We start from the raw sequence: 21,513 nt of genomic DNA on the forward strand, positions 1-21,513 counted from the left end.
AATCCAGGAAAAGTCATGGATATATATATATATATATATATATATATATATATATATATATATATATATATATATATATATATATATATATATATATATATATATATATATATATATATCTCACAATTAGTCACAATTATTAGCCACCCTGATTTATTGACCCTCCTGTTTATCCCCCCCCAAACTCTGTTTAACAGAGAGATGTTATCAACACATTTCTAAACATAATGGTTTTAATAACTCATTTCTAATAACTAATTTATAGTAAATAATATTTGACTAAATATTTTTCAAGACACTTCTATACAGCTTAAAGTGACATTTTAAAGGCTTAACTAGGTTAACTAGGCAGGTTAGGGTAATTAGGCAAGTTATTCTATAATGATGGTTTGTTCTGTAGACTATTGAAAAAATATAGCTTAAAGGGGCTAATAATATTGACCTTAAAATGTTTTTAAAAAATTAAAACTGCTTTTATTCTAGCCGAAATAAAACAAATAAGACTTTCTCCAGAAGAAAAAATATTATCAGACATACTGTGAAAAATTTCTTTGCTCTGTTAAACATCATTTGGAAAATATCTAAAAAAGAAAAAATACAAAACAAAGGGAGGCTAATAATTCTGATTTCAACTGTATATATGAATATCCTGAAATGTGTGTAGCTCAAAAATATTTTAATAGAGAAATTGTGAGTAACATATAGGTTTAAAATCCTGTATGTGGTCCTGGACAATGCATGTAAATGAATTTAAAAACAATTACAAAATAGCATACTTCAAATATGCTAAGCTCTAAAATATTTTATTTGGAAAAAACAAATGGTGGGCATTTTTATATAACAATTTGGGTCAATGAAGGTGAGAATCGCATTTTAATCATTGTATGAAATGACTAAAATATCAATATTTAATCTTTGCAGTGTGTACGTGACCAAAGAGACACAAACATTCAGCCTAGACTCTCACTGGTTCACATGTACAGTATGGTCACATGTAACTGCTGGTAATATCTAAAACTAACCTCTCTCCATCGCTCTCTTAAACAACATCTCAGATCCTCCACACGTTTACACAAATAATTTAAAAAAGGGCCGATCCTTTTTTTAGTTTAAGATCTGTACAAGCAAATAAAATAAGAGCTCTTTTAAAACATCCAATTCTCTTAACAAAATAATCTGATCCATTAAAAGTTCACATAGCAAAAAAGGTAACAGATCTCCATATATATATATATTTATATTTATACTGTACATACACTCACACACACACACACTCGCACACAATTTTGGCAGACAGAACGCAAAGTAGTTCTTTATTGTAAACAGCTCTCTGGTTTCCTCTGACACATTCGAATCCTTACATTCATGGCTCCAGTGTGGATTTCCTCTTTAATACTCCGGGTTTGTGCTTGTAGGAAGGCCTGGAGTGGAGTCCGGACACGAGGGATCGGGACTCATTTTTCGGGACAGGAATTCTGGGGTTTTTTCAGTTCTCCTCATCTGTGATGTATTCCTCTCCGACTGCTTTTTCCGGGATGGCCTCCAGACTGCGGCGTCCCCTGGATTCGGAGCCTGACGAAGGTCCCGCTCCGCCCTTGGCCAGATTACAGGTAAGAGCAGCGTAGTGGATCTGTTTCAGGTTTTCCAGAACTTCTGCTCGAGCGTGTTTCAGCAGATCTGCCTGGCCCTGAAAACAAACAACGGTTTAAATTTGCAAATTGTGGGGACATCCTATAGCAGAGGTTCTTAACTTCAGTGGCCTTGATCTTCACCAACTCTTCATATATATATAGATTCATATATTCATATAGAGTTCGGATGCAAAACCCTCTAAATCCATTAGACCTCTTTTCTTGTAAATGAGCATTTACTATCAGGCTCCTCTGATTATGTTCAGAAGTTTTATTTTATAGATAATGAAAAGGTTATTAGCTACTAAATAAAATACTTTTTTTTCAAAAATGTCACTTTAGACAATTCTTTGGTTTTTAAAAAGGTAGATTTTCTTATGCGTCAAAACCAGCTAAATCCACTAGTGCTTTTTTTGTAAAAACCTCTAAATCCACCTATTGAGACAAGACGGTGTAATTAGTTGAGTATGACTAAAGATGCAAATAGAAATTATTTTACCAAGCATAAAACACATTACACAAACAACTTACAATTAAAAATACATAAATCTGTCAAGTAAGTGGCGGTTCATTCCGCAGTGATAAACCAGGGAAACAGCCGAAGGAATATGAATGAATTAAATCTGTCAAGTGCGTTAATCATTAACATTCAAATTGACATTAATTAAATCTTAATCTGTTGTCATTTCTGATATTTGACTTTAGATTTAATGCAAGTAATGTAAACATTGTAAACTAAGCTTGGTAGATTTATATAATGTAGTGTAAAACATTGTGAAACATCAATATCTGTGCATTGTCCATTAATATAAAAAGCTTATCAGGCGTATAGGTATTATGATGTAATGTAAATTTATAGTTAATATAGTAATAGTATAGTTTTATACATTATATTTATCTTTTAAAAAATAACTTACATTAGCAAATAAAACAAGGTCTACCTCTCAGCCAATTTTAGAAGCTGTCATTCATTAATTCTCACCATACTCAAGGTCTTGGTCTCTTTTTGGTCTTGTTTATCCTCATAGCATCCATGCAGGATAAAAGAACGGCATCTTAACTTCAACTATCGTGAAATGGAGTTGCCGTTTAATGTCTAGTAAATGGGACTCATTCAAAGTAGCGTCGCTGCACAAAAAACACGTTATGAATGCAAGCTACACTTCCGACTGTACAGTGTGTTTTCTTTTTCTTATAATGCAAGAGTTTTGACGTAAGGGACGTTTTCATTTGCCAATCACTGGCAATCGGACAGGCTTATCCAGTTCATCAAATTCCATCTTTTAAAATCTAAATCGAAAGCAGAATAAAACAGTCTCCTTATAAAAGCCGGCGTAACAGCGTGCCGTTACATTAGAACATACAGTATGATTCGATTCGTGCCTTCTGATTGGTTCTCTGGATATAGCGGCTTTTGCTGTCAAAGGCAAGTGGCGTTTAATGGCTTTTGCAAACAAACTGTTATTTCTGAATGCGCTGACACTGGGATTTGGATGATTTGAAGCAAATCTATTTGTTGATGGTGTACTACGTGCTAAAGAATGTCATTATCTCATTTTTATTATATTAGCTCATAATATATAGATAGATTGATAGATAGATAGATAGATAGATAGATAGATAGATAGATAGATAGATAGATTGATTGATTGATTGATTGATTGATTGATTGATTGATTGAGTGAGTGAGGTTGGGTAGTGAAACCCGGTGCCATTAAAGCACCAGTACTTTTGTAACTGGTATGTACCGGATCAAATCAGCATATGAATTTCGGTGCCTAATTGCGGTGCCACTGGTGCTGCGACAAGGACGTAAGAAAGAAGTGCATCAAAGACACACATAGGTACGCGTTGTCAAACCATCTCTAAACATTTAATTCTAAACAACTTTGAGGAAAACAGACAGGCGATGTCAGGCGTTTGTTCTTGTTGCTTATAGGGAACGGACGCACGCAACGTATGCAGTACAGCGCATTCGGTGAGCGAGAGCGACTCTCTTCAGATCAACACGCAAATCAACACACGTTCATCAAATTTGCTTTTAAGCATTCTAAAGCGTATTTTACAAGCAAGGATTCTGACACTACAACGTGAAACAGATGATTTACAAAAGTTGCGTGTAAGGGGGAAACACGTCAAACTTAATGACGCATTTGAGGGCTCAAAGGCAGAGGAATCTCTGACATCATATGGCACTTTTAATGAGTATGTACATGGACACTAATGGTCCGATTTTGATATGATTTAGACTTTAGATTTAGAGACTAGACTACCATGCAAACTGTGGAGATAGGCCTCTCTCTGCAAGCTCTAGGTGACTCTTGCACTTGCTCTCTCGGGCATTCGCTCTCTTTGTCATTACGGTGCTGCGCGCATTAGCCTAGTTCCCTGCATTCGTCAGAGGTTGACACCCAAATGACACAGGTAATAGCGATTTTTAACACTTTTAATATAGGAACTCTCTATGCAGAGACCATAATTAATCAGAAATTGAGTGTACATAGTTTTACGTTAGGAAATGCAGAATTGAATTTACAAACAGTCGGCAAGTACCAAAGAACAGATGTAACACATTGATCAAATGTAGTTTTCAGTCACGCTCATGTACGTCATATTCAACTCGTTTAGTTTTGCTTTCATTCATTTTTGATTTTCATCTTCAACACATGATTTATTTACAACACATTTTTAAACATAATAGTTGAACTAACTAATTTCTAGTATCTACTTTTTCATCTTCAATAGTGACAGTCAGTGCATAATATTTTACTAGTTATTTTGCAAGACAGTTGTATTTAGACAAAGTCCCTTTAAGTGTTTTATAGTCTTTTATTCAGATTAAAGTGTCATTTAAAGACTTAATCAGTTAATTACGAAAGTTGAAATAATGAGTCAAATTATTTTGTAACTGATTTGTTGTGTATCAAAAAATATACAGTAAATAGTTCTTAAGGAGGCTATTAATACTGACCTTATTTTTTTTTATTAAAAACTGCTTTTATTCAATAAATAAACAATAAGATATGCGACTTATTATGACTCCAGAATGATAGTTTTTTTTAGGAAACACTGTGAAAATGTTTAGAAACATTATTTTAATGAATGAGAGGGCAAAAAAAGCAACTCATGTAAACACCATGATCATATTATTGTCTTATTCAGATCAAGGCAAATCATTAGATTACTGATAACCATGTAAACACAGTGACAAGCGCCAACCCTAGAAAAAAGAAGTTCAGTATTTTGCTGACAGCCCACAGGAGAGTAGGAAGCTAATGTATTTTCATAATGCAAATCTTAAATTTATGCTAACCAACAAATGGTCAAAGGAAATATATTCATGTAATTCAAATATATAAAATATGAATTGATGTTTACTTTTAACTTGAATTATATTGTTCTATTAAAATTATTTTTTAAAAGATTTTGTCAAGTAAAAGATTTTCTAGAGTCATCCACCATTATTTTGTGGCTTAAAAGTATCGGTTCAGGCACCGTTTTGCACCGGTACCGTTTTAAAAGTATCGTTTTAGCACCGGTATTGAAATAATCCCAAACGATACCCAACCCTTATATATATATTTTTTTTTATTTGTTTAAAGAAGGCTTTGACAGATGAGACACATTGGTTTTCCATGTATTTCCATTAAAAAAAATGTGATTTTTTTTTTTTTTTTTAATCCACTTCTCTTATTTTGGTCGCCATCAAAGTACAGTAAAATGTAATTAAAGGTTCCATAAGGATTGGGCAGGGTTCACGGTAGTTTCGTTATAGGTAGTGAAATTATATACGTTTAATACATTTTTTTTTTGTAAAAAATACATGTATATACCTATTTGTTTAGTTGACATTGCAGAATATTTTATAAAGAATTAAAATATTTTAATCATTATAATAATTGTGTGCTTCATATCAGTGTAATTGTACATCAGAGTCACAGGTCGGTATGTACCTTAGTTTCAATAATAACAAATCTCCAATACTGTGTTTATTTTGAACAGGCAGAAGGGTTTTGTCACATTCAGCTACAGAGCTGAAGAGCTTCTTGTGATGCAAAAATACAAAACTTTATAATCAGGAAACTAATTAGGAATTTATAACCTCTCCTAAAACAACGTGAAAACAATAATAATGTATTAAATTTAAGAATCAGTCAGCTTCAAATCTGAAATCTCATTTATTGAAAATGCAGCACAGTGTCCATCCATGCAGCAGATCCAGCTGTGCATTATTATGTGTGTGTGTGTACAGAACACTCACAGACTGACTTACAAGCTCACATGATGAGACAATATCTTATATTTCCATCGTTTACGGATGCACATGACCATTACACACTCGAGTCTTTTGCAGCACTGCATGATTAGACGCCGTGTGAAGATAAAACGATTTCAAAACAAAAAAGATTATAAAAATTAAACAAAAATAAATCAAAATCATAACCATTTTATGAATTCAATTTCTAAAAAAAGGCTGTAGAAAAAGAATCAATAAATCATTTAAGATTAAAGATGCAACTAACTAAATGACAACTAATCAAAATTACAAAACAAAAGGGATTATAAAAATAAAACAAAAGTAAAATCGTGCATTAAATATTAATCATGTGTCATGTATTATTTCATATATTAAATTTATAAAAGCTATAGAAAAACAATCAATGAAAATTATAATAGCTACAAGGTAAATGACAAACTAAAAAATATGAAAGTAAAAAATTAACAAATAAATAAACTAATAAAAATGTCAAATTAAAACTAAATTAAATTAAATAAATCTGATCAGAAGAGGACACAGTTGAGGTGTATTAAAGTAAATGTATCTATACAACAGCAAGCATACAGTTACGTGTGCTCTGCAGGGGATGTGAGAGGAAACCGATGGACAGCAGTCATTTCCAACACAATGGCTTTGTTTAGAATAACAGGCTTGTGATAATGACACACACACACACATCCACCATTTAATTATCACTGATGCTCTTTAGACAAACCAAATCGCCGCTTTAACTGTCATTATTGCTGTGATGATGTCATTGATTGTGTCCAGCTGGAGCGTTTCCTGTTCAGCTCTCATTTCCAGTGGTGTTAAATTAAGATGATGAATATTATGAATGAATATTTAGCATTTTCAGTATCTGTGATTGGTGTTCGTTATTGCATATATTTGCATGCTAAATAGTAGTTCACGATTTGATCCGTATATAGTGGTCCCTCGATATAACACGGTTCACCTTTCGCTGCCTCGCAGTTTCACTGATTTTTCTTGTGTAATTTGACATGTTTTTTAAAGTGCATTGTGTTCTGCATCCTGATTGGCTGTAGACCATTGTCAATCAATCTCCTCTGTGCCGTGTCTCCTGTACAGTACAGAATGAGCTCAGCTTGTCAAATTTACATAAATCTTGATCGCTATTAGTGTGACTCTGAATTAAGGCTGCACGATTAATCGAAAAAAGATCACGATCTCGATTCAACCTTACACACGATCTTAATTCAGCTTTTCTACGATTCAGCCAATTATATTTTCAAGGTCAGAAGAGAAGAGTAAAGGCGGATGCACGAGTCTTCACAGCAACATGAACACCTTCAAATGGCGTTAAAAGTGTCACATACTGTATTTATAAGGTATAATTCACCCAGAAATGTCATATCTGTCTTCATGTAATGATGTATTTGCGACCACGAAATCACACTTGAGCTGACCACGAGCTACTGAGAACGCACGCGTGCACGCAGCATGCTAGTAACGGCTACTTTAGTGAACAGAACCTGCATAGGCTGTGAATAACAAGTAATAAAGTTGTAAATAATGTTCAGTTTGTTGCACAGAGCGATCGTTCGAGAGCCGTGCTGAAAGAATGTTAAATTTGTGCATGTGTGTGTGTGTGTGTTTTATCACAGTGACGGCAGCCATGAGCCGCACTAGGAAGTGAAAATGAAACTGGCCGCACATTAAATAATCATATTGCATTTTACGGTTATTATAACAGGCATTTGATATGTTTTTTCTTTCATAACGAACACAAAGTGTTGTGCATGAAAATAAATGTGTCAGTATAGCTACTCTAACTTATAATATAATGTTGAATATAATGCAAGAAGGAATCTGATAATGACAAATGTCTGATTTTACCATTGAAATTAAATGGTCTAATAATGCTGTCAATGACAGATAACAAGCACACGTCTCAAACATAATAATCAACTTTATAATTAGGAATACCGTATTTTCCGCACTATAAGGCGCACCTAAAAGCCTTAAATTTTGTTATAAAACGGCCGTGCGCCTAATAATCCGGTGCGCTTTATGTGTGCACAAAGTTCAAAAATCTGTAAAAATGTTGTTGTGTGATTTCGGAAAGCGCTCCGCTTGATTGGCTGTCGGAGCATTTCCCGCCGACACAGAGACGTAAAACGTACACTCCGTACGCAGCAGCAATAAACCAATCAAAACTACATATGAATGTATGTAAAAACCAAGTGAAGCAAATGATTTCGGAGCTTGCTATCATTCCGGGAGGACTAACAAAAGAACTCCAACCGTTGGATATTTGTGTAAACAGGGCGTTTAAAGTGAAGTTGCGAGCTGCGTGGGAGCAATGGATGACAGACGGTGAACACACTTTTACTAAGACTGGTAGGCAGCGCTGGGCGAGTTACGCCACCATATGTGAATGGATTGTGGATGCCTGGGCTAAGGTGTCTGCTTTAACTGTTGTCCGAGCTTTCGCAAAAGCCGGCATCATTGCTGAACAGCCATCCGGCAATGAGACTGACTCAGACAATGATGAGAGAGAACCCGGCATGTTTGATGACGAAACTGCCCAGCTGTTCAATTCAGACACAGAAGATGAGGACTTTGATGGATTTGTGGGAGAAGACTGATTAAAAAAATAATGTGAGTGTATTGTTAAATAGCACAATAAAGTTCAACTAAATATGTTAACTGTTTTGCTTCCATTACCTTTTTTTTTGCAGACAGTGTATTTTAGCGTGCGCCTTATAATAGGGTGCGCCTTATGTATGGGTTAAGTACAGAAATAGACCCCGTAATTGAGACTGCGTCTTATAATCCGGTGCGCTTTATAGTGCGGAAAATACGGTAGTTATATTCTGATGCCATCACTTTACTTGTCTGTTCAAGTCCACCATAATGACTTTACAAAATTTAGCATTTTAAGCAGCAGTAGACCTATACAGAGGCCTAATATTATTGTTGTTTCACTATATCGTCACTTTAGAATTATAAGGTTCTATCTGGCTTTTTTGTCAAAATTTAGTTATTGACATATTCTTATTAAATGACAATTTATTGTTTACATGTTAAGACTTTATAAAAAGAAAAAACATGTTACACACACACTGTTTGCTATATGGATTGCAAAAACTTTGAAGCTCAATATCTCAAAATCATTCAGAGCGCAGATAGAACCTTATAATTCCAGAGTGACGATATGTTTGAGAATTAACAATAATAATAGGCTACTCATATTAGTCTTTATTTTACATCTAAAGAATCGTGAGAAAGAATCGTGATCTTGATTTTAAGCCAAAAAAAATCGTAATTCACATTTTAGCCAGAATCGTGCAGCCCTACTCTGAATTGTGTACTGTATGTTTGCAAGTTTTCTCCCCAACAAATCCCACAATGTCGAGGAAATGTCGACAAAACCCAGGATCGACTGGGCAAAGCGAAGAAGGGAGATTTACTCTAAGATGGATGAGGATCCTGTGCCAGTGATTGCCCAGCATCTGGAACATGATTACTGTCCAGTTCCTTAATTAACAATAATAATAGCCTACTTGTATTAGCCTTTATTTTACATCTAAAGAATCGGGATCTTGATTTTAAGCCAAAAAAAATCGTGATTCACATTTTAGCCAGAATCGTGCAGCCCTACTCTGAATTGTGTACTGTATGTTTGCAAGTTTTCTCCCCAACAAGTCCCACAGTGTCGACGAAATGTTCTGCACCGTCAAAGGTATAGGGATAGAAATGATGCATAATAATAATGATGCAAAATATATTATAATCCACAAATAAATGTGAAGCTATTGACAAATACCAAGCATATGCACAAAATAAATACAATGAGATCCACAAATAAACCTCAGAGTTTCACAAACATGAAATCTATTCTCAAGTAAGTAAAATTAGACTTGCAAATATATATTTTTTTATTCTACAAACACAATTTTACCTGACATTTATATATGAATTGCGTCCTGTGCCTTTGTAGATTAGTGTGCTTTTGTGGGTACCTGTCTGTGCATTTGTAGATCGCTGTGAGAAGCTCTGTGCATTTGTGGATATTGAAACATTTCTAACGTCAAGACGAACACTAATCCACAAATAGATGGACTCCACTCACCTCCTACTTAAACCAATCAGATACCAGCCACGTGGTGCCGACCAATCGTTGTTCGTTCTCGCTTTGGCTTACAATCAGATCGGGACCAGCTGTATGCATGAACTCTGCTGATGTATTTCTGGTAGAATCTCAGCCCAACTCTTTCCTTCCGCTTATTGCGTTGTACAGTGAAGTCTAATAGTGGCAAAACCCAGGATCGACTGGGCAAAGCGAAGAAGGGAGATTTACTCTTAGATGGATGAGGATCTTGTGCCAGTGATTGCCCAGCATCTGGAACATGATTACTGTCCAGTTCCTGAACCCACGGCAGTTGATTATGCACCAAATCAGGCTGACAATCTCAGTAAAAAGGTTGAGTGAGTCAAAGGAGACTTGCTTGCTGCTTTTGGTGATGTTATAAGGTTGCAGGTTATTTTTAGCATGTAACTCCCAAGATTAAAGAGAGACCACTGTATATCACGATTCAATATGAATCTCTATATGCTGAACTCAATGCTCTATTTTAACGATCTAGACGCATGTCTAAGGCTGCATTTACACTGCATGCTTCAAGTGACTAAATTTTTTTCTGTCATGTGGCACAGATCGGATATGGCCCATGTACGCATAGGCAGGAAAAAATCACATGGATTCCGTCTTACTCAAATCAGATTCAGGCCTTGTTCATATGTGGAAATATATCCGATATGAATCTGATCCGTGCCCTTGTGTGTGCAGTGTAAGCAGATAGATTGGATTACCACCTGTCAATACGAGTCGCGCATCATTAAAAACCATAACGTATGATGTCAAGTCTGATGCTGTCATTTCAGAACAGACTTCCGCAGAGTCCCAAACCTTAAATCTGATACACGAGGGCTAAAAAAGCTTTTATATTGTCATGTAGCACAAGTATTTAAGCATGTTAATGAGAGAGAGCTCAATATCCGCCTCGTAACTATTATAAACTAATATAAAACTGTTGCTTACATGGATATTACAATAAGATGCCTACTGGTTTAAAAAAGGCCTAGATTGAAAGAAGATGAGAACGTTTCTGTCATAAATTATAGTAAAACAGCATGTCAAAAAGATTTTTAAAAAATGAAACCCTGCGAACAGATTAAATACAGAAACAGAGAAAGGGGCGCTCTTTTATTATCAGTGGTCAGTCAGTACCCGCACTTTTTTAATTTATTTATTAATTTTTTTCTGGATATTGCGCATTTGCCTGTGTGCTGTGTAAATGCAGACAATCGGATACGAGTCATTTTTGAAAGATGATGTTAGCTGGATTTAAAAAATAAATAAATAAATCAGATACAGTCACAAAATTAGAATTGACAATCAAGATCTGCAGTGTAAATGTAGCCTAAAGTGCATGGCACAAAAGCATTAAGGGCATGTCCGAATCCACTTTTGCTATTTTAAGGGTAGAAATATATGCTCTGCGCCCCGGCACATGGTCTAACAGAGTTGTGCTTATTCTCTTAATGAGTTATGGGTGTGCTTCAAGCATAATGGGCATTAAACCAATCAGAGTCTCATCTCCTATTCCCTTTAAGAGTCAGTTGTGTTGCACCATGGGGCACTTGCTATTTACATGACGGACATTGTAAGTGGAAAAACTGAACACTTCACTAGTGAGAAAACAGTTAAACAGATCATCTGCAGCACAAGAATAAAGAACGAGCCTCCTCCATTCAGCCTCTTTACTTTCTCTTACTCTTTACTCCTTTACATTCGTGAATAAGGATATGGTGTTGTACGCACTCCACTGAAGACCTCTATTACCTTACATGTTTCATTTCGTTTGTTGATGGCCAAGTTGTGTTACAAAACTTTCTAAATTCAGTTCTAACTTCCAGCAAATTAATAAATGAGACATAATAACGAAGAGTGGTCAAAAAACTGAGTTATATCCAAACACACGTCCTATTCTTATGCCCCATATGGTGATGCATACAACTCCAAAACCCGACAGGTGGACAAATCTAAACTTATTTTTATTAATACAAATATAAATACGCATATAATTAGTAATACTAATAATAACATTATACAAATCCAAATTGTCATAAAAATTTGTCATTTTAATCCTTTAATTGTTCATCATATGTAAAGATATTTGTATATTACTGGACATCCAGTGTGTATTAAGAAATGTGTAAGCATTTGAACCTACATAGACGCATAACTAACATGCTCTGATGTTTTAGACCTGCTATTAGTTGGTCAATAGTGCAGTCTATTTTAGTTCTTCAAAATAGCAACACGCCAACGATGCGCCTTACAACAAACACACCTCTATTTTAGACCAGCACGCCTATGAGTTCACAAAGTGGCGCAAATGGATTTGCTATTTAAACAATGTGGTGAAAAACAGGAAAATTACAGTTGCGCTGGTCTGAAAATAGCAACAAATCGTGCCAAGCACGTCTTGCACCTTATTACGCCGGGTGTATGATAGGGCCCATTATCTCAAAATTGTGTGCTAAAAAATTATAGTATAATATGAGTGTTCTTATATCTCAAACATGATAAAAAAACAAAAATAATGTTATAATATGTAGACATACTGTTGGTTAAACTTAACTGGCACTTAGGGTCTATACCAGGGGTCAGGAACCTTTTTTCAGCAAAGAGCCATTTCAGATTTTTTTTTATCAAATGCGTTTTTTAAAAAGCCACATGGGGTGTGTGTATATAACAAAACCTTTATTTATTTATAAATAAAACCATTATTTATGTCCATGCACAACTCAAAAATAAACAAATATGACGTATCATAATGTATAAAGAAAGGACAATTTACAGATTTTTTTTTCTTTTTGACATCGCCACTCATGAATGTTTGAATTTACGTGTGTGAGGTTACAATAGAAATGTAAATTACCATAGTTATGTAAGAAATATAACTTGTTGTTGTGATTCAAGTTAAACCACAGCACCACATATGCGAATTGGTTGAAAAGTCCTTGTATTGTAAACTGAGTTCTTATTCATTTTGCTGTAGAAAATACAATATAAAGGGAATTGTTGTAATTATATTTTCAATAGTAAACTAATTTCTAGTAACAGTTCTATTTTTTTTTAAAAAATCTGAAATATTATTGAAGAAAAACAGCTGGAGAGCCACATATTTTGGTCAAAGAGCCATATGTGGCTCCCGAACCATAGGTTCCCTACCCCTGGTCTATACAAATTATAGACTTATATTTGTGTTTATAGTTCATTTGATTGTGCTTTATGGGATAGTAGTTCTTTCCTCAAAGTTCTCAACTTGCACCTGTCAGTTTATTCAATTTTCATTATCTGTCTTGTTTGATTCATGACTTTTAATGATTAAAACGAGTCTTGCATATGAGGAAAAAGAATGGAAATAACACTGCTGGAACCAACTTTGCCAAAAAAAGTGGGCGGCAGAAATGCACTTCATATCCATCTTTGTTCAAAAAAGACTTCATTATGCTGAACCAAATGTCTAAAACTTAAATGTCGCTCAACCTTTAACACTTTTCTTTGTCTGTCTTCAGTAAGCACTGAGGGATTTCTTTCATCAAATGCAAATGTAGTTAACGCAGCTGTACTGAATTCTATTACAGCCTATTTGCTTTTCATTCCGCAGGAGGTTGTGTAAGCTCGTATTGAACAGCAGTAATGTCCTCTAATCTGTCACATCGGTCCAAAAAACCCCACAAAACATTAATATTGTGAAAATGTGAATGTTAAAGTCTTTTTATGCTAAATGTATGCAAATCATCATCTCAAATGGCGGAGTGATTTTTGTTGGCAGGTGTTTAGAGCCTGTTTAAGCTCACCTTCAGAATAGTGATGTTCCAGGTGAAGCTCTCCACAGATTTGTGCAGTTTTCTTCCCTTCAGTCCCTCCTTCACTGCCATATCGTGTAGATTCTCGTGGAACTCCATCGCTGAAATGACAGATTCACAATTTTGAATTAGCCAAAATAGTGTCATAAAAATGAATGGTAACACTTTACTTTAAAGGGTGTTTATAAAGGGAGATTTATACTTTTGGGCCAAACTTGCATGGATTGTACCACAGATGTTTCAAAACACTGCTCTGAAACTTGAAACACCCAGGTCACATGACTAAAGCGATTCAAAGGATTGATAACTACACAAGCGTTCTGAGATCTGGCGAATCTGCGTTTAATTGACAGGGTTGGAAATACAAACACAGTCTCCTGTATCCGAGTGGGGCTTACGCGAGCATCATGCAACTGCGCTACGAGCGACCGGAGTTCGAATCCTGGCTTGTACAAGCATTTAGAAATAGTGACTTTTTTTTTATAACCAAAACAGCACTTAATTATTCTCAAAGGGTTAATTCGGATGTTAGACTTATGCTAAAGAGCCAATATTATGCATTAAAAAAGTAATATTTTGGTTTATCTGCTTGAGCCAGTCTGGCCATTCTCAGGACCATAGCCGTCCTGGTGAAAAGGGTGGTTCTTTTCTTTTTTTTTTCTCTAAAAGTGGCCATTTTTGCAGTTATTCGCCTCATTTTCTATTTAATTATAGGTTATAACACTGCATTTTATTGACATTTTAAGCAGTGTTTAGCTGGATTTGCTTGTTAAGTGGTGATCATAACCACACTTTTTAATGTACCAAAATATTTCCTAAAGTTTTAGAATAACGAAATATGAATAAATATGTATTTTTAAAATACAAAATTATTACATCATATTACATGATTAGAACAAAAATAGGTTGTGGCCAGTTTGTTATTTGCCTAATAAATGACAATAGGCTGTTTTTAAAACCTTCCAAGAATTTGGCCATTTGAATAATAAAAAAATTTAATTATAAAAATAATAATAAGGTCACACTTTATTTTGATGGTCCATTTGTTGAATTTAAGTTACATTGCATCTACATGCCAACTAATTCTCATTAGATTATAAGTAGACTGTTAGGTTGGGGTACCTGTACATTCACACCAAAAGCGGCGAGAGCATCATAGTAGACGGAAGTCAATCATTTTCAATAGAAGCCAGCGGCGAGGAGCAGTGTGGCACGTCTTCGCCGGTGTGGGCGTTGAGGAGAGTTGAAATCAAGTCAACTTTATGGTAATGAGCTATGACGTGGTTCAACAGCAAGAAATCAGAATGAAGTCCACCGCTTGAGAGGAGTCCAGAGAACACAGACCTGTGAACTTTGGTTCCGACCTCAGTTGTTCCCAAGGGTTTGATTATTGCGGTCGCCGGATTTATGATCATTTACAATGTTTTCTTACAGGAACAAACAAAAAAAAATACTGGCGAGTTGCTGATGTGCATTAAAGTTATATTTTTTCTTTAAAAAAAGTGGGAATCTCATGCGACAATACAAAGCAGTATTGCTGCTTCAGAATATTTCAGACATATGGACACATATTAGAATGTGAGCAAAGACACACCACATGCAACTTGATCTTCTATTGTTAATTGAATTTTCTAAAAAGTGTGCAACATTTTCACGCTAGAAAGCATGTTTTATGCGGGAATGTAACTGATATAATATGATGCAACGGCCCCTTTAAATACGAGATTAATGTAGCAAATAATGATGCTCTCGCCGCCAGAGCTGAAGGCAGACATTGTTGACGCCAGGGCGGCCAGAGCGACCTTTGACGCTCTCACCGCCTTGGGTGTGAACTCACAGTTAGTTGACATGTACTTGTTTTATTACAGTCAGTTAAATGTCTGTTTAAGAGCAGTATCAACATATTAAGCCGACAGTCTACTAATACTCAAATGGACCATATATTCATCCAAATTAGTATTTAAATTCATTTTAATATGAGCCACTTTTGGTACTTCACACCATTTTATTGGTCATTTTTGTTTCACAAACAATACATTAGGTCAGTAGTGAAAAGATGATGACATCAGATTGTATGTTTTTTTGAACAGCTGGATGTTGGACATTGGTTGAAACTGATTAGATGATTAGTCACATGGAAGTCGATGGGTTATTTTCACGATCTATGATGGCATAGCAGTCAAAATAGGACTAATGAGCTCATGTGTGGGACAAATTCTTCACCTTTGTCTGAGAGGTGGGTCTTTCGAACCACCTGAACCCCCCCCTGGCTACGGACCTGATTATTCTCTGACCTCTGGCATCAACAAGGTATTTACACTCACAGAACTGCCGCTCACTGGATATTTTCTCTTTTCCGGACCATTCTTTGTAAACCCTACAAATGGTTGTGCGTGAAACTCCCAGTAGATCAGCATTTTCTGAAATACTCAGACCAACCCGTCTGGCACCAACAACCATGCCATGTTTAAAGTCAGATAAATCCCCTTTCTTCCCCATTCTGATGCTCGGTTTGAACTGCAGCAGATCGTCTTGACCATGTCTACATGTCTAAATGCATTAAGTTGCTGCCATGGGATTGGCTGATTAGAAGTTTGCGTTAATAAGCAGTAAGACAGGTGTACCTAATAAAGTGGCCGGTGAGTGTATGTGTTTGCTTTTAAATATTGGTAGGGTTAAGGTCCTATGGACGTATACAAGAACGTTTGTCTGAAACACAGCTAAATGTGCCCTAAATAACGTATTCCAGATTTTCCAAAAATTAGGCAGCGCCCTCTAGTGGATTTGTCATCTGAAATGTGCAACAAAACATTCCCAAAGCAACGTATTTTGTTTCACAAAAATGTGAGGCATGTACTTCTAATAAGCCTGGGCTGATTCATACACTTGTGTGTTTAAAGGACATATTGCATGATTCAGACAAACATATTTACTCTCTGTACTCTCTCTCATGAGGCAAGTTTATCCTGCTGGTTCATATTAAATGCTGATGGGAGATGTGAGAACAGGTCTATTGTGTCTCACACACAACAGATCCAGATCCTCATGTTTGGTGCTGTTATTGTCCAGTCGTGGTAAATTATGAGTGTCAAGTTTCTCCTTGAGCCGCATGGCACAAACAAGGATGCTAAACGCTTGTGACATGATCAGAAAACAGGTGACTAATGCACGTTTAAACAGAAAGAAAGAGAGAGAGAGAGAGAATGAAGAGAGGAAGCCGAGATGAGATGTGAGCGTGGGCACAGCAGACAGACATGAATCCTTTCAGACCGCATTAGCATCAAGCCAGAGAACACAGAGCAGATTTGTCACCCAAGAACCGCACCGTTCCTTTTCTGTCTTTCTTTCATTCTGCTGATCTAATAGGATGGACACTGGGGAGAGGAAACATCTTATTTTAGTCATAGTTCAGCTGTATATTTATTGTAAAAGACAGCTACAGGTAAATAATGCTTGTGATGTTTTGATCTGACTGGATGCTTTATGTCATTTCTGGTGGAAAACAAATTACAATACATAAAAAAAAAATGATTTTGCTGTTTGTTCAAACTACTTATTTAAAATGAGCTGGAACAACACAATTTTTGAGACTTTTGGGACAACTTAATTTTTTTATGTTTAATCCACTTGAATTTAAGTTAACCTAATCCATTTGTGTTGGGACAAGATGAATGAATGTTGTTAAACCCTGCATTTTTTACAGCCTAGGCACTGGATGACTAGTCACTTCAATAATATTTACTTGGCAACGTTTATTTAAATCATTAAACTAATAAATATAACTATTAATTTAATATGACAAAAATATAATATATATATATAACAAATGTAATTATGAAATTCAGCGTGATGTGGAAGTTGGTAAGACTTTTATTTCAGTTTGTTAATGTACATCCAACTGAAACTGAATATTGAGTAGGGGTCGGGGCTTTTGTTTGTGCATCATTCCCTTATAGCAAACTAACTGTAAGAGGGGTGTGATAACATGGTTTTTATCGAGATATTAGCTGTGATTTATGTGCTTTAGGAAGGCTGAAAAATAGCATATATTCCTCCAGCGCTGTGTCTGAGAAAGTAGATACTTTCAGAGGTGCACCCAGCTCTGTGAGTTCATCAACTCCTCTAAAAACTATACCTGGATGATTTCAGCGGTGCTTCCGACTGAGCCGAGCCCAGTTTGATAAGCTGCTGTCTGCTGTCGACAAGAGAATTTCCCCTCGGGACACCAACAACAGATGCTACACCATAATCACTCCCCTACAAAAGCAAGCTCCTGATGGGTTAATGTGGTGCGAATGTCTGCTGAAGTTCAGATTTTCCAACTCAAGCAATTCATGTGTTTTGCATCATTCGTGCCACTTGAAAAGTAAAGTCAAAATAGGCTACAGCTGCGGATATGGACATCAATATAGCGTCAATTTTGTAACACCGTATAACAATAATAATTGTTTGCAGTAATAAAATACATTTATTGGGTAATTTAATAAATAACACCGTGTTTCCCCTAAGTTAACAGTTTTTTTTTTTTTTGGGGGGGGGGGGGGATTGGGGGTGTGGCGTGGCGCGACTGTTAAGACTGACACAAGGAGTCATCATGGTGTTAATTTGTTTCTTTTAAAGACAGCAGTAAATGACAGAACAATTGTTTGAACTGTGCAAGCGTTAAGCTAAAAATGTACATTTATTTTTATATCTTTTTTATCCACAAAGTGTGCAGCTTTTGTCACTGCAGTGTATTTTTCTGGGCTTCTGGGAGATAGATATTGATATTAGTATACTTGCTAAATAAAGTATACTTTTATACTTCTTTTTCCTAAAGGTGTATTTGCTGACTTGATTACTAAGATCAGTTTTATACAGCCTGGGAGAGTATTGTTGCTCTGACAGCCAAGTTGGGTCAAAGCTAGGAATAGTCCAATCAGGATTTTTGCAGCCGATATTGAATACCGTTTTCTTGTCATGGTGATCGGCCGATACAGAGTACCGATTCTAATGCTTCAAGCTTTATAATGCATTGAACAAATAAGTATGAACCCTAAGATAAGATCTTGCCTTACCTTAGAGAATAAATCAAGGATGCTGCATATAATTCTTTAAACACATCTCTTAAAACCATTTAGGTGTGAAAGTGTCATGGCCAGAAGCAGCTTTACGGAAAATAATTCATCCATTCATTTATTTGACTTCAGCTTAGTCACTTATCTAGCAGGGACGCCACAGCGGAATGAACCGCCACAGAATATAAAACACAGATATAAACATTGGTAAGAAAAATTACAAACAAAAGAAAATGAATGAATGAAATTACAAACAATGCAATTTGGAAACATCGCAAATGATGAAAGAAGAGTTCAACATGTCTCAATCAAGAAAATGTTTGGAGCCCACGTTTGATGCATAAGAATTCTAATGCACTTGCCATATCTTTACTGCTCTATTCATTTAACCTAAAAGATTTTATGTTTAGACCATCACACTGTGCCTCTCGCGATCTGTTCTTTTGCTCATTCACTCGCCTCGCCAAGATTTCCGGGTATTTTAACCTGTTTTTGGGGATCACTGAGCCGGTATAAATTTGCGGGACACTCGCGGAGCTTCCGGGAGAGTTCATAAGATTGGACGAGACACTAGATAGCGGCGATCACTCTGCTCGCGTCACAGCAGCTCAAAGCAATAAGAATACAATGGCTGCTCTTGCAACATAGAGCATCACTCACACGAGTCGCACCAATAAACATGCATTACATACAGGAGCGCTCGTGCTTCTTCGGTCCTGTCAGGTGTGGCGCGCGCACTCCCATTCCCATACAGCTGAGAGATGCTGTGTGAACTCCACCATGCGTCGTTCAGAGAGCAGAAGTGATGTTTTATAAACAAATTTCGGGAGAAGCATGATCAGTCTTTGACAAGGCTAATTCAACACACACACACAATCATTCTATTATCCAATCAGCTCAAGAGCAAACCCCTATAAATAGTCAAACACGTCATACCTCAGTTTTCTCTTGAATTCAGCGTCCCTTCACCACCCCAACACCACACCATTAAACCAGATACCTATTTAAATCTGAGGGGGGAGCGTTCTGGAGCCGGGCTAGACACTGCTCTCAGACCCTGTCTCTCTTTATCCTGATAAGAGGAATAACACGAATTAGGGTGTCTTCCCGAGCTCAGAGCCCTCTCTCCGGACAGCACGCCAAATACGCATATTCTATTCAGTCAAATATCTGTGAGTGTGAACTCGTGAAATTTGTAATCGCGCAACCATGTAGAGACAGTAATCACATGCTGTTGTGTAAATAAGATATTATGTATTTAGCTATTTAGCTTGTTTATTAAAAGAAGTTGTGATCTGGCGCTATATAGAAAATAACATTAACTTTCCTTCAAGGGGGCGGGGAAAGCTGTTGGGAGGGCGGGGTGCCCCCCTAAGATAATGGTAGGGGAAACACTATGACATAAATGATACTCGGTACAACTACTGGTTTTACGTTACTGTGATGGTTGGGTCTAGGGTTGTTGTAGGGGTAGACATTAATAAAATACAATAAATGGTACATTTTGTAAATAATATAAATAATTCAGGTTAACTTCTGGCCACAACTGTATCCGATCTAGCAACAGCCCTTCATCTGCGCATGGCCTAAACATCAGAATCATCAGAATATTCACTTGCAGCAACTGGCATATTTAGCAAATGCATCCCTGTTAATAAATGAGCAAGAATGATCACAGATACTTTTTCTCCTCGACACCTATAGGACTAATAATGGAAACGCCTGTGCCGACTCCGTCTGTGTGTATGTTATCAGCGGTGTGTGAGAGTTAATCCGCCTGTTGTGCTCCGTCTAGCGCATCCCACGTTCACAAAGCTGACATCTCTCTGCATACATGAGGCGAACGCTTAAACGCAGCTCTCCAGATGCAGATCTCTGGCCAATGAGGCGACACATGAGCCTGCAGAGACAGCATTTCATGCCGTACAAATACAGCCATGATGATCAAGAGGGAGAAGAATGTGAGGATATTTCTGGAACATGTATGAGCACACTGCTAATGTATTTAAACATATGTTTAACATGTTAAAGCAGATTTCTAGCATAGTTTAAACTGTTTTAGCATGTTTTAATGGCATTAATTAGAACATTGCTAATATGTTTTATTACGTTTCTATCAAGTTTCCTCACAATGTTAACATGTTAGCACATTGCTAGCATGTTGTAGTAATGCGAACATGATTTAACAGCAAATTTCTAGCATGCATTAATGCATTGCTAATGTTTAAACATGTTAACATGATTTAACACTGCAAGAATATTTTAGTAGCATCAATTAATGCAATGCTAATGTTTTAACATGTTGCTAACATAATTGAACATATTGCTAGCATATTTCATTAGCATGAATTATTGCATTTCTAATGTTTAACTTGTTGTAAAACATGATTTAACAGATTGATATAATAGTTCATTAGCATGATTTAACACATTGCTTGTGTTTTAGTATGTTAACATGATTTAACACAATGCTATCGTATTACAATAGCATTAATTAATGCATTTCTGAAGTTTAAATGTGTTGCTAACATGATTTAACCCATTGCTAGCATATTTAATTAATGTGGATTAACTAATCGCTAATGTTTTAACAGTACTAACATGATTTATCAGCTTTTGCATATTCCATTAGCATGATTTA

The 21,513-nt window shown here is 36.1% G+C and overlaps 1 protein-coding gene across 1 annotated transcript in view; it reads right to left on the reverse strand.

Annotated features, from left to right (window-relative positions):
- Positions 1–787: 787 nt before the first annotated feature.
- The window catches only part of LOC130243333 (inactive phospholipase C-like protein 2), a 131,880-nt gene continuing 111,154 nt past the window's right edge, over positions 788–21,513 (reverse strand). Inside the window, exons 5-6 of the mRNA XM_056475472.1 lie at positions 13,807–13,916; positions 788–1,687 (exon numbers count right to left, since the gene is read on the reverse strand). Of these exons, the coding sequence (XP_056331447.1) occupies positions 1,487–1,687; positions 13,807–13,916 (311 nt within the window). The 3' untranslated portion in view covers positions 788–1,486. The remainder of the gene's footprint in view (positions 1,688–13,806; positions 13,917–21,513) is intronic.

Source organism: Danio aesculapii, chromosome 16 (genome assembly GCF_903798145.1).
Source record: "Danio aesculapii chromosome 16, fDanAes4.1, whole genome shotgun sequence".
NCBI lineage: Eukaryota > Metazoa > Chordata > Actinopteri > Cypriniformes > Danionidae > Danio > Danio aesculapii.